General features: G+C 42.5%; 1 protein-coding gene across 2 annotated transcripts; it reads left to right on the top strand.

Annotated features, from left to right (window-relative positions):
- The first annotated feature begins 2,981 nt into the window (after positions 1–2,981).
- Positions 2,982–12,614, top strand: LOC120025388 (receptor-interacting serine/threonine-protein kinase 2-like). 2 transcript variants are annotated; one of them, XM_038969941.1, is made up of 11 exons: positions 2,982–3,279; positions 6,824–6,977; positions 8,102–8,251; positions 8,558–8,700; positions 8,847–8,896; positions 9,046–9,195; positions 9,628–9,713; positions 9,933–10,001; positions 10,097–10,238; positions 10,392–10,577; positions 11,095–12,614. In XM_038969941.1, exons 1-11 carry the CDS (start codon positions 3,134–3,136, stop codon positions 11,505–11,507), a joined length of 1,689 nt encoding a protein of 562 aa, XP_038825869.1. In that variant the 5' UTR covers positions 2,982–3,133; the 3' UTR covers positions 11,508–12,614. The 2 variants fall into 2 exon arrangements, with proteins under 2 accessions (XP_038825869.1, XP_038825868.1); XM_038969940.1 differs by having other exon boundaries at positions 11,092–12,614.
- Positions 12,615–13,825: the final 1,211 nt, after the last annotated feature.

Genomic DNA, 13,825 nt, shown 5'->3' with positions numbered 1-13,825 from the left:
TTATTTGTATTGAATATAGAGGATGTTTATTCATGATTATAAACCGGGTCTCCTCCTTTTCGTATGAAGAGGAGGAGGAACACCGTTACAGTAGCCACCCTTTGCCTTGATGAACTCTGAACCAACTTCACCTGGAATGCTTTTTCAACAATCTTGAAGGAGTTCCCACATATGCTGAGCACTTGTTGGTTGCTTTTCCTTCACTCTGCAGTCCAACTCATCCCAAACCATCTCAATTGGGTTGAGGTCAGGTGATTGTGGAGGCCATGTCATCTGATGCAGCACTCCATCACTCTCGTTCTTGGTCATATAGCCCTTACAAAGCATGGAGGTGTGTTGGGTTATTAGATAATTTTTTTGTGAGTGTTGTGTTAGATGGTATGCTATTTGTATATTTTATTTTAAAAAAAATTCAAGCAAAGTATAAGGGAGTTGTACTCCAGTCTAGTAGGTGGCGGTAATGCAACATTTATTGGATACAAACTACCGTTAAACCTCATGGAAGAAGAAGGAGATTGGCTAGGCGGCAGCTCGCGTGCCACTGATCGCGGGTTTGAGAATGAGCCAATCCAGAGAGAAATAGCAATGGCGTCTTTTTGTAGGCACTAACTCCGCCATGGTTCATTGGACAAAGTCTAAGTGGAAATTGATGCCGTTTTTGTAGGATTTTGTGATGTACGCCGAAAATAAGGTGAGGTTGACAAGTTTAGGAGATCTTATACGTTTTGTTCTATGAAAATCTTCAGCAGCTAGTCACATTTTGTGAATTTTGTAGCATTTTTTATTTCAAAAAGCACATAAAGACTTCATAATTCATTAAGGTCATGTTAACTTATTGATATTATCTCGTTAAAAAAAACGTATATGATCTCCTAAGCGTGTGTTAACCTCATACCTTATTTTCTGTGTTTATCCCAGACCCTTTTCTTCCCCCATTTATTTTCAACACACTGTAGGAATGGCTGAAAGAACAAGAGGTTAGGACTACAAGCTGGCTATCTCTATTAAGGTGCTGACAAACAGCGGTGGCCCATACATTTTCAATTAAGCCTAGGTGGGGGTGGTATTCTATCCAGGTGGAGAGGAGAACATGACCGTGTTCGAGAGCATCAAAGCGACTGCTTACTGACTGATCAACAAATCACCTTGCATCATAAATAACAACTCATTATTATTTGTAGATCAGTCAGTCACAATTTATCCATGATACACTGCTGTTTTGATCTTCTCCAACACAGCCCGTTGGCTTCTGCTCTATTTTTTCAAGAAGTGCCTTTCATTGTTGACAAATCACAGTAGAAAACGTAGCATGCGTGGTGAAAAGTTAGGCTATGTGTAGCTGAAGAAGCTCATTCATATTATCCCATCATTCGTTGGCTAATTATAAGGCCTAATAGGCTACTGCAGTACATTGATCATCACCAGTCAATGTTATCACACCATCACAGCTAACTTCCCCACTCTAGCTAGCTAGCTAAGTTAGCTGGCGAGCACAATCTGCTTACTGTCACGTTTAACAATAAAAAATCATTGTTTTGTCATAGATTTTTTTGTGAATAATTTCTGTTGCATGTAAATACGTTTTAATGTATGCTTATGTTGTTATAGCGATTATTCTTTTCGCATGTTGACAATGTTTGTTTATTTCATTGCTATGGTCACCGGTGGCTGTCGCATAGACTGTGGTGGGCTGTCGCCCTGTGTGCGAAGGCACTAGTCGCTTTGACATGTGGTGTATTCCGCAGGCTACTCTGCGACATTCCGCTGGTTGGCTGAAAACCACTTTGTGGGCACAGCGACTGGGGAGTTAACTTCTCTGGTAAAGGGTGGCTATTTTAAGAATCTCAAATATAAAATAAATAGATTTTTTTAACACTTTTGGGTTATTACATGATTACATATGTGTAATTTCATAGTTTTGATGTCTTCACTATTAATCTACAATGTAGAAAATAGTAAAAATAAAGAAAAACCTTTGAATGAGTAGGTGTTCTAAAACTTTTGACCGGTAGTGTAAGTTGTTTTATTCTGTTATATTCCATAATTTTCTTACTGTAAAATATGTGTGTTGACTGTTTAATGAACAAGATAATGAACTATTGATTTCATTTGCATGGCACAGACATGCAGCCTATAGGCTACACAGACCAGTAACATCATTAAACTCAAAATATGCTATTCTATTTTAAAAAAGGTTTACATAATGTACTTTTTCCCTCCTTCCAAGCAGAAGGGCTGCAACCAACTGACTTTAAATACCATCTGTGTCAGGAAGCCTGCACTAGTGAAATATACTATATATACCTATATAAACAGGGGGCTTAGGGTAAGTAGTCCAATAGCCTACCCACTTTTCTGTTTTCTACACTGTTCCGACAGAATTGACTGTATGTTACCTGTAAAAAATAAAATAAAATACTTGGCCAATGTTTATATGAGCACTTTTCAAACAGTTCCATTTTCACAAAATGCTTGCCCGCATAAGCCTTTTATACATCCTGTTTGCATGCCGGCACCTGTTGGTTACCAGTGGGAGTATGTGCTGATATTTTAATAAATCCATTATTAGTTAATTTAGACAGGTTCTAAGAAACATAAGACTGAGAAAATTAATTTCCCAACTCTGTCCCCTAACAGCCCTCTACAGGAGGCATGGGGAAATCCTCTTCAGCCCTTTCACTTTTGGTTGAGTTGTCAACTAACAAAAACATTCACTATGTCATTGTCATTTAGGTTAAACGTTGGGTGAAAAAAGACGAAATGCCCTCAGTTTTCCACGTTGATTAAACATTGTCATGTAGATTTTGCGGGTTGAAATCACGTGGAAACTACGTTGGTTCAATCCGTTTTTGACCAGTGGGTAGTTGAATCAGGAGTTGTTCAAGCCAAGTTATGCCGCTGCCTTTATCTGTTGTTACGCCATTGCCAAAAAAATGACTTCATCCCTCATTTTATAGCCTTCTGTAGCTAGCCAGGAGATTTCCGTGAACAAAGCAGCCAATCGTGTCGATATACATACACTGTCTTCATAGCACACGCGGCAACTCGATGCTTGCTGTTCAATTTGTCAGTGCAGTGAAAGACAAATACATTAATCCATGGCAAAGCAACAAGCAAGATAAAATAAAATCAGATGGCGGTGGAAACTGTTCATCAAGAGGACGTGCTAAATGTGATATTGTGCCGAACCAGCGCAGGCGGGTGTCTTCGGGGTACTTACCGGAGAACAGAGCTACAGGTTTCAATCAAGGTCCTCTCGTCTCGCACTGCAGGTGGAAGGTAAAGATGGCAAATATCAAGCTCAAATGCAATGACAAAATCTATCTCTACAAGTCAAATGGCTTTATAGGCATGGGAAACATGTTGACATTGTCAAAGCAAGTGTAGTAGATAATAAACAAAAGTGAAATAAACAATCAGAAATTAACAGTAACATTACACTCTCAAAAGTTTCTAAATAATAGAGCCATTTTAAAAGTTGTATTACTAGCCTTGTACAGTGTTGCAACAATATGCAACTAGTTGAAAGGCTACGAAAGGGAAAATAAGTAGACAGATAAATATAGTATGTATTTACAATGGTGTTTGTGCTTCACTGGTTGCTCTTTTCTTGTGGCAACAGGTTACAAATCTTGCTGCTGTGATGGCACACTGGTATTTCACATAATAGATATGGGAGTTTAAAATGTGATTTGTTTTCAAATTCTTTGTGGGTCTGTGTAATCTGGGAGAAATATGTGTCTAATATGGTCATACATTTGGCAGGAGGTTAGGAAGTGCATCTCAGTTTCCACCTCATCTTCTCTCGAGAGCCAGGTCTGCCTATGGCGGCCTCTCTCAATAACAAGAGCTATGCTCACTGAGTCTGTACATAGTCAAAGTGTTCCTTAATTTTGGGTCAGTCACAGTGGTCAGGTATTCTGCTGGAACTGAGATGCACTTCCTAACCTCCTGCCAAATGTATGACCATATTAGACACACATTTCTCTCAGATTACACAGACCCACAAAGAATTTGAAAACAAATCACATTTTAAACTCCCATATCTATTATGTGAAATACCAGTGTGCCATCACAGCAGCAAGACTCTCTGTTTCATTTGATTTATTTTATTTTATTTAACCTTTTATTTAACTAGGCAAGTCAGTTAAGAACAAATTCTTATTTACAATGATGGCCTACCAAAAGGCAAAAGGCCTCCCGCGGGGACGGGGGCCTGGGATTTAACATTTAAAAAATAATACAATATAAATATAGGACAAAACACACATCACAACAAGAGAGACAACACAACACTACATAAAGAGAGACCTAAGACAATAACATAGCAAGGCAGCAACACATGACAACAGAGCATGGTAGCAACACAACATAACAACAACATGAGAGCAACACAAAACATGGTACAAACATTATTGGGCACAGACAACAGCACAAAGGGCAAGAAGATAGAGACAACAATACATCACACAAAGCAGCCACAACTGTCAGTAAGAGTGTCCATGATTGAGTCTTTGAATGAAGGGATTGAGATAAAACTGTCCAGTTTGAGTATTGTTGCAGCTCATTCCAGTCGCTAGCTGCAGCGAACTGAAAAGAGGAGCGACCCAGAAACCTTTAACAGAATGTGACTGGCAGAACGGGTGTTGTATGTGGAGGATGAGGGCTGCAGTAGATATCTCAGACAGGGGGGAGTGAAGCCTAAGAGGGTTTTATAAATAAACATCAACCAGTGGGTCTTGCGACAGGTATACAGAGATGACCAGTTTACAGAGGAGTATAGAGTGCAGTGATGTGTCCTACAAGGAGCATTGGTGGCAAATCTGATGGCCGAATGGTAAAGAACATCTAGCCGCTCGAGAGCACCCTTACCTGCCGATCTACAAATTATGTCTCCGTAATCTAGCATGGGTAGGATGGTCATTTGAATCAGGGTTAGTTTGGCAGCTGGGGTGAAAGAGGAGCGATTACGATAGAGGAAACTAAGTCTAGATTTAACTTTAGCCTGCAGCTTTGATATGTGCTGAGAGAAGGACAGTGCACCGTCTAGCCATACTCCCAAGTACTTGTATGAGGTGACTACTTCAAGCTCTAAACCCTCAGAGGTAGTAATGACACCTGTGAGAGGAGGGGCATTCTTCTTACCAAATGATTACCACATTACCTTTCTTTTGTAGGTGTTCAGAACAAGGTTAAGGGTAGAGAAAGCTTGTTGGACATTAAGAAAGCTTTGTTGTAGAGCATTTAACATAAAATCCGGGGAGGGGCCAGCTGAGTATAAGACTGTATCATCTGCATATAAATGGATGAGAGAGCTTCCTACTGCCTGAGCTATGTTGTTGATGTAAATTGAGAAGAGCGTGGGGCCTAGGATCGAGCCTTGGGGTACTCCCTTGGTGACAGGCAGTGGCTGAGACAGCAGATTTTCTGACTTTATACACTGCACTCTTTGAGAGAGGTAGTTAGCAAACCAGCCCAAAGACCCCTCAGAGACACCAATACTCCTTAGCCGGCCCACAAGAATGGAATGGTCTACTGTATTAAAATCTTTGGCCAAGTCAATAAAAATAGCAGCACAATATTGCTTAGAATCAAGGGCAATGGCGACATCATTGAGGACTTTTAAGGTTGCAGTCAGACATCCATAACCTGAGCGGAAACCTTATTGCATACCCAAGAGAATACTATAGACATCAAGAAAGCCTGTCAGTTGATTATTGACAAGTTTTTCCAACACTTTTGATAAACAGGGCAAAATAGAAATAGGTCTATAACAGTTAGGATCAGCTTGATCTCCCCCTTTAAATAAAGGACGAACCATGGCTCGCTTCCAAGCAATGGAAACCTCACCATAAAGGAGAGACAGGTTACAAAGGTTCGATATAGGCTTAGCGATGATAGGGTCAGCAACCTTAAAGAAGAAAGGGTCAAGTTTAAGGAGCTCCTTTACCACCTCGGACTCAGTGACTGCCTGCAGGGAGAAGGCCAAATATCATTAAGGCCAAAGAGCATTCCCGTTTGTTTCGTTTTTTTGTTAGTTCTTTCCAATGTGTCAAGTAATTATCTGTTTGTTTTCTCATGATTTGTTTGGGTCTAATTGTGCTGCTGTCCTGGGGCTCTGTCGTGTATTTGTGAATCATAGCCCCAGGACCAGCTTGCTGAGGGGACACTTCTCTAGGTTAATCTCTCTGTAGGTGATGGCTTTGTTATGGAAGGTTTGGGAATCACTTCCTTTTAGGTGGTTGTAGAATATAAAGGCTCTTTTAGCCAGATCCTAATTGGGATGTTGAATTTTATGTTAATTTTGATGGCTTAGAATGCCCTTACTTTGTCTCTCAGATCATTCACCGCTTTGTGGAAGTTACCTGTGGTGCTGATGTTTAGGCCGAGGTAGGTGTGTTGTTTTGTGTGCTCTAGGTCAATGGTGTCTAGATGGAATTTGTATTTGTGGTCCTGGCAATTGAACCTTTTTTGAAACCCCATTATTTGTATTATAGGTGCTGCTGTAGGCCCTTGTTGGGAACAGAAGCACCAGATCATGAGCAAACAGTTAACATTTTACTTCAGATTCTAGGAGGGTGAGGTCGGGTGCTGCGCTCTCCCTCTTTCTCTCTCTCTCTCACACACACATACACACACCACTTTCCAAAATAAAATAAAAATCTGACACATTATTGCGGTTACTTGTTTAGTGTAAACAAAAGCCTTGTGAACCAAGACCACTTCAGCAGGTGCGTGTCTGTTTGAGGGTTTGTGTGTTTTTATGTGTTTACTGCATATGTTTCTATGTGGTGTGTTTACTGTGTGTTCTCTTCTTCCCCAGTGAGTGGACTGAGTGGATGAGAGATGTGGCTGTGGTCAGACAAGTCCATTCAGAGCGGGTTTTGGTTCCTCTGGGTGTGTACAAGGCCTGGTGTCTGATGGGCCTGCTGTATGACTGGATGCCAGAGGGCTCTCTACATTCTCTACTATACCAGGTCAGTGTTATATATACGCACTCAGTCTAACTCAAATATGAATATGCATGTATAGTGTGTGGCAGTTGGCTAATTGATTAATCTAAGTTGGTTCTGCAACTTCCCTTGGTTGCAGCATACAGTAGACACAGAGTACACCAAACATTAAAAACACCTTCCTAATATTGAGTCGCTCTTTGCCCTCAGAACAGCCTCAATTTGTCAGGGCATGGACTCTACAAATGTTCCACAGGGATGCTGGCTCATGTTGACTTCAATGCTTCTCACAGTTGTGTCAAGTTGGCTGGATGTCCTTTGGGTGGTGGACCATTCTTGATGAACACGGGAAACTGTTGAGCATGAAAAACCTAGCAGCGTTACAGTTCTTGACACAAACCGATGCGCCTGGCACGTACTACCATACCCCGTTCAAAGGCACTGAAATATTTTCTCTTGCCAATTCACCCTCTGAATGGCACACACACAATCCATGTATCAATTGCATCAAGGCTTAAAAATCCTTCTTTAACCTGTTTCCTCATCTACACTGATTGAAGTGGATTTAACAAATGACATCAATAAGGGATCATGTCTTTCACCTGGATTCACCTGGTCAGTCTAACTCATGGAAAGAGCAGGTGTTCCTAAAGTTTTTGGACACTCAGTGTATCAACAAACTGGTGGACAAACTGGTGGTCGATAGAAGCACATAAAGTTAGTCAAATAATGTCCTTCTTTTGATTGCTTTATTTACAATTCCTGTGTCTTCATGGAGAACAATGCTGTGCTTGTCACCCACATGCTGTATCTGGAAAGCCCCTGGCTGATGCAAAAAGAAATCTATCTGTCATCAGCACTGTCACTGCCTTATTTACACAAAGAGCTCTTCCTGTTTCAGGAGAAAGTTCAGACAGTAGACGTGACACTGCACATGATTTAGTCTATCTGTGGTTAAACTGTATTTACATACAGTAAGTTGTGTTGTGGTCATGTTGAATTCTTTAGTATTTTCAGTTCACAATTTCAACTTTGTGTTGTCATGTGCTTTTCTTTCAGATCCCTTTTATTTATTATCCATTATAATGAAGTGAATAGATTTGATACTGCATCTTTTGAATGATTGTAACCCTTGTTATCCCTGTCAGACCCAGCTGTATCCAGGTCTACCCATGAGTTTCAGGCTAGGCATCCTATTAGATGTGGCAGAGGGGTTGTGCCACCTCCACTGCATACCACTCCCCCACCAGGCCCTGAAACCCACCAATGTTCTCCTGGACCAGCAGTACCGGGCCAAGGTAGAGAACAGTGACTGATAACTGACCCAGTCCTGTACTACAGAGACAAAAGTCTTCTCTCTGAGTGGTGAAACTAATGTGAGAAAGAACTCCCTTTGATTGATGGTATATTTTCCATGGGATATGGTGTATTGTGAACAGTTACAGGTGTAAGCTTTACAGTGTACGTATGTGGGTTTGAGTCTGTGTTAGAGCAGGTGTTTTTTGTCGGTTTGTGTGTGGGTGTTTATGTTAATCTGTGGGGGTGTTTATGTTTGTGTGTGTTGTCATTTATGTTCATCTGTGTGTTCATGTTCCTACCTCCAGGTGAGTGACTGGGGCCTGCCCAGGCAGTGGAGGGTTGGCTCCTCTCTCTCTGCTGGAGGAGGGCCCTGCTTCAGGGACTTGGTGTACCTGTCTCCTGAGGCCCTGACTGGCACCACACCCTCTGTGGAGGCAGACATGTACAGGTGAGGTCACCTTTCATGATCCTGCCACTTCAAACAGTCATATTCACCAATTAAATGTACCAGGTGGGGAAGGAGGGGTTTACCACTTCTACAGATGCCTTTACTAATGAACATGCAGCTACCCAATTAACATCTTCTCTCTTTAGCTTTGGCGTGCTGCTGTGGGAGACGTTGAACAGAAGACAACCATGTGGAGGTGTTTCTATTTATTTCTGTCTATTCAAAGCACAACTCTGTTTCTATCAGCAGAGACTAGATTATACCTGGCCGTATATCATACAGTCTCAATATTTTATTACATTTGTCATTTGTAACACATCGTTGTCATTGTTTATGCCCAAGCAGATTTGCTCCAGCTGCTTTCAGGTGATGATGGGATTGGTTCAGGCCTGAAGGATGAGCTGCTACCCAAACATGTACCCCACTGCCATACCCTCTCTCAGCTGATGACCAACTGCTGGAGCACTAACCCACACAGCCGTCCAACAGCAGAGGGTAAGTCTGTCTGTGAGGGTGAATCAGAGTATAGATAGACAATGGTGAAGAGAGCAGCTGTGCCTGGACTTTGATCTCTCCCTACAAGACCCCCGTCCTTGACTGCTTACCTACCTGCCTGGTGAGGACAAGTGACAGGCAGAACCACTTGCAGCACCCACCTCCTATCTGTTCCACACGCCATGACTGAGAGATACAATTCCATACCTTACTTCTGCCACTTAATCAATAAGTGTCTTTGAGTCTTCTCATCTAAATTGTGTTCAATTGTTTATTTTCTGGTGTTAGTTCATATCCATGTATTTCCTTGCCTATGACTGCCATGTGGGTATAAAAAAAAACGGGAACTTTTGGTGCATTATGGTCAATGTGATGTTTACTTGGCATACATCTTTCTCATGTCTTCTTCTTTCTCTGGCTCTCTGTCCATAGACTGTGCACTGGAACTGAGGAGCGCCATAGCAACCTTTGATCCCGATGCCATGACAAGGGCTACCCTCAGGATGAGGGAAAGCAAGGTACGGATCATCCTCATTTAATAAGTTCTAATATTACACTCCGAAGTCCGATATTCTCTATTTCCACAACCCTGATCTGCTATCGGTTTGTTTTGACTGAGGAAATCAGGATATGTTTCATGTGCTTTTAATCTCTCAACAGTTATTGCTGAAAACGGTAAATAGACCAGCCACTAATCATGAGCAAACATGTGTATGTGTTTTCTGTCCCTTTACCAGGAGAGGGCGCTACATGATTCTAAAATACATCCTGTGAAGGACATTCCCATTGAGATAAACAACCTAGAAGTGAGCTTGGTTCACATTTTTTTGTGATATTCTGATTGTACTTAATGCTTGTGATGTCTTACATTGAAAACAATATGTACATATCTCATTACTAGGCCTGCGCTGGTTCCGGAGACACTAAATATGTGGGCAACAAGACACTGCTCTTTCCACAGACTTCCTGCCCTAGTGAAACACTCCCTAGTCCCACTACAGCCATATATACAGGGGAAGCACCCCAGAGGAAGCACTGTCAGGGTAAGAACTTCAAACTGATTGATAATTAGAGCAGTTTGTGAATATGCTCAGTTTGTTGTCAGTGAAACTACCCTGTTGTTTATCTTCTTTATTAAATAATAATTAATTGATATCTATTCTTGAACAGTCTAACAGCAACGTTTCTCTCCCCAGACTGTGTGACTGGCTCTGTGGTGTCTTCCACCAGTCCCAGATGTCCCAGCAGTGGACCGGGTCCTGAGCATTCCAGAGGGACAGGAGGCGTCTCCCAGAGACAGAGCCCACCACCCCCACTCTCCTCCAGCCCCTCCAAAGCACTCAGACAGAGCCCTCTCAACCAGCCCACTGCCAGCTCCCATGGTAGAAAATGTGTTTAAGCTTAGACATCCCACCTATTACCCAGTTTTGTCTGCAAACTTATGTACAGTGCAGTGCAGTTTGGGGGATTGCTGGTTTCCTGCATGGCCATCCTTTCACAGTCTTATCAGTATCCAATGCGTTTCCTCCCTTGAGGATCTTTGTTTCTCTCTATAAGTTGTCTGTTGTCCCAGTAAATGCTCTGAGTCAAAAACATGTTCTTTTTAAAAAGCAATACATGGCTACTAGACATTTATGATTGTGACCAGTGTGTTGAATAAGAGGGTAACTTGTCTAGTAGGGCTATGAATTTCAGTCTTCAGTGAAATAATCTACTGTACGTATTACTGTCTTTCATATCAGATAGCTACTACTTGTCTCTTGTCCTCTTTCTCGGAGTTGTCTCAGTATTTTTCTCAAAGTCCTCTTTACATGATTTGTGTTTTATGAGTGTTTGAGAGAGATGTGATATTATAGTTCTTGTGTCATCCCTGAAACTTCACCCTTCCTTCGTCAGCAGCTGCACGGTGTGTTTCTACGACTCCGATGGCGGTGAGCTATTGTCGTATCCTGCGCGAGAGACGTGAAGGCATCATTCGAGGCATGACGGAGGGACGACTCAACAACCTGCTGGATGTGCTCATCTCACGGCGAGCCCTTCCCCCGGAGGCCTGTGAGGTCATCTCTGACACTGACCGCTCGCACACGCTCCCTACTGGACACCTGTGCCTGTCAGGGGGAACATGCAGCTTCTCTGGTAGCTACCACCCTCGGTCTGATGTCCATTGCCACCAATCGTGGCCCTCCACAGATGTCTCACTGAAGGTGGATGGATTGTTATTAGAGTGGGGGTTGTGTAGCGAAGGGCCCCTAACCAAATGTATCTGTTCACGGTTTATCATGTCATACTGTATTTCAGAGAGTGTCAATTGAGACTGGAGCCTTGGAATGAAGAGCTGAGGAACCCTAACCAAATCTATTCTATACTCACTCAGGTCTAATACAGACCACAGTCAGTCAGAGTGAATATCAATTGGAGAACCTGAGATTCCTAACTTCATCAGAACAGCTGCAATGACTCATCTATATCCACAGAGATCCATGTTGGGGACACACCTGTCCATGCCTTTGATAAGTCTTGAGTATTCAATCAGTGGTGCTACCTCTGAAGTTGATGTCAATCAAATGTTTGATTAGAGTAAGCTTCTGTGACAGTCAAATGATAGAAACAATCGTGTTGGAGAGAAACCAATGAAAGTGAATAGCTGTGTGGATGATTAATCTGCTTTGATCATGTTTATGACCCATCACTAGCGATAATGAGTGTTAACTATGTGTTGAGGGACTACTGAACTAGCACACAAAAAACAGTTTGTTCTATATTAGATGCTACATTTTCTGTGTTGTGTCATGACTTGTGACCCTCTCTGCTCTGTGGGTTATTGTGTGGTGCCACAATGTTGCTCGTCTTTTGACAGACTGTTTGTAAAGTACATATTGTACAAAACTATATGTTCAAAATAGTTTGGATTGTCCTGTTCAGCAGTGTCTGACTTGGTATCTTGTAACAAGATGATTATTTTATCAGATAAAATAACTGAACTTGAGTCTAATTTTATGCCACTTTTGTTGGTTATTTGTGTTTGTAAACCTGTTAAATCCTTGAACCTATAGGTCATTGTCACATTCCCCTCAGGGTACCCTTTGATTTTGTTGCCCATCTCACGCAACACTCCTTTTAACAGTACATGCCTAATTGCATGTCTGGTCTTCACACTACCACCGGCTTCACACAGTACCAATTGTCACACAAGTAGAGTCTAAAGACGTTTATGTACTAAAAGGGTAAAAAGGGGTCTTGTCAAATGAGACGCCCAGTGAAGTATTGGCTATAGTGTACATATTTTTGTTGTTGTTGGTCTGTTTAACGTCATGCTGAGAACAGAAGACAGTAATTTCCCCAAGCACTGTCTGTGTGAATAGCCTAATGAGCTGAATATTTGGAGTTGTATAATAAAGTAAATGAATCTATAACGACAACATTAGATCAAGACTCGTCCTTGACACTCAAGCAGCTCTTGTTGGTTTTTGAGTTCATGCACTCAGAAACAAAGGAAGATGTTTAATAGAGGATGTAATTTTCATCCAGTGGCGTAAAGTACGTCTACTTCTATAATTGTTGCCTATTACTGTTGCGCTCAAATATATTGCCCACTGGGCACACACTTGTTGTATCAATGTTTCCTCGTCATTTCAATGAAATTACGTTGAACCAATGTGGAATAGACGAATAATTGTTATCTGTGCCCAGTGGGTGTTCTTGTCACGTTCTTTCAAAATTGAACCCAGAAGCAGACCAGGACAAGGAGCGTAGGAAGAAGGTGAGTATTTATTTACAAGTAAATGTGAATGGGTAGATATATCCAGGTGGCGTAGCGGGCAGCGGTGGTGAATTGATGGGAGTAAATAGGTGAATCCAATGGAGTAGCGGAATCCTCCGTCGACCAGGCGTGAATGGGGTGAATGATCCGGGTGAGTAACTGAAGGCAAAACAAACGGAGGTAAGTTCAAGGCAAGCAATACGTAAACAAAAATAACAAAACAAATACTATCCAACTGGAGTCTGATACTATGGCACAACATACTGTTCATGGCTAACGATCCGGCAGGGAATGGAAGTCAGGTCAGAGCTTTTGAAGGGGAGAGATGATGATCAGGACAGGTGTGCAGATTACTGATGGGACACAGGTGCGGGTGAACATCAATCTCCCAACAAGCTAATTCGCCCGGCAACCAGACAGGGTGCGTTCCAGGACACCTGAAACACACTCCAGGACAGACACACAGGCAAACCCAGACTCAGGAAGCGGGATTCGTGACAGTACCCCCCCTCCGACGAACGCCACCGGGCGGACTACCTGGAGCGCCAGGGTGGAGGCGGTAGAAGTCACGAAGCAGGTCGTCATCCAGGATCTGACGCCGAGGAATCCAACTCCTCTCCTCTGGACCATATCCTTCCCAATCCACTAAATACTGGTACCCTCGACCCCGCCGTCTGGAGTCCATGATGCGGCGCACCGTGTAGACAGGACCACCTCCGATCATCCGAGGAGGAGGAGGACGAGGAGGAGGGGGCAACAGAGGACTGAGGTGAACCGGCTTGAGGCAGGAGACATGAAAGGTGGGATGTACTCTAAGAGTTGCAGGCAACTTGAGTCGAACCACAACAGGATTAATGATTCTCTCCACTA

Source organism: Salvelinus namaycush, chromosome 30, assembly GCF_016432855.1.
Source record: "Salvelinus namaycush isolate Seneca chromosome 30, SaNama_1.0, whole genome shotgun sequence".
NCBI classification, from domain to species: domain Eukaryota; kingdom Metazoa; phylum Chordata; class Actinopteri; order Salmoniformes; family Salmonidae; genus Salvelinus; species Salvelinus namaycush.
Note: the sequence above shows the minus strand (reverse complement) of the source record. Positions and strands in the feature narration are given on the sequence as shown.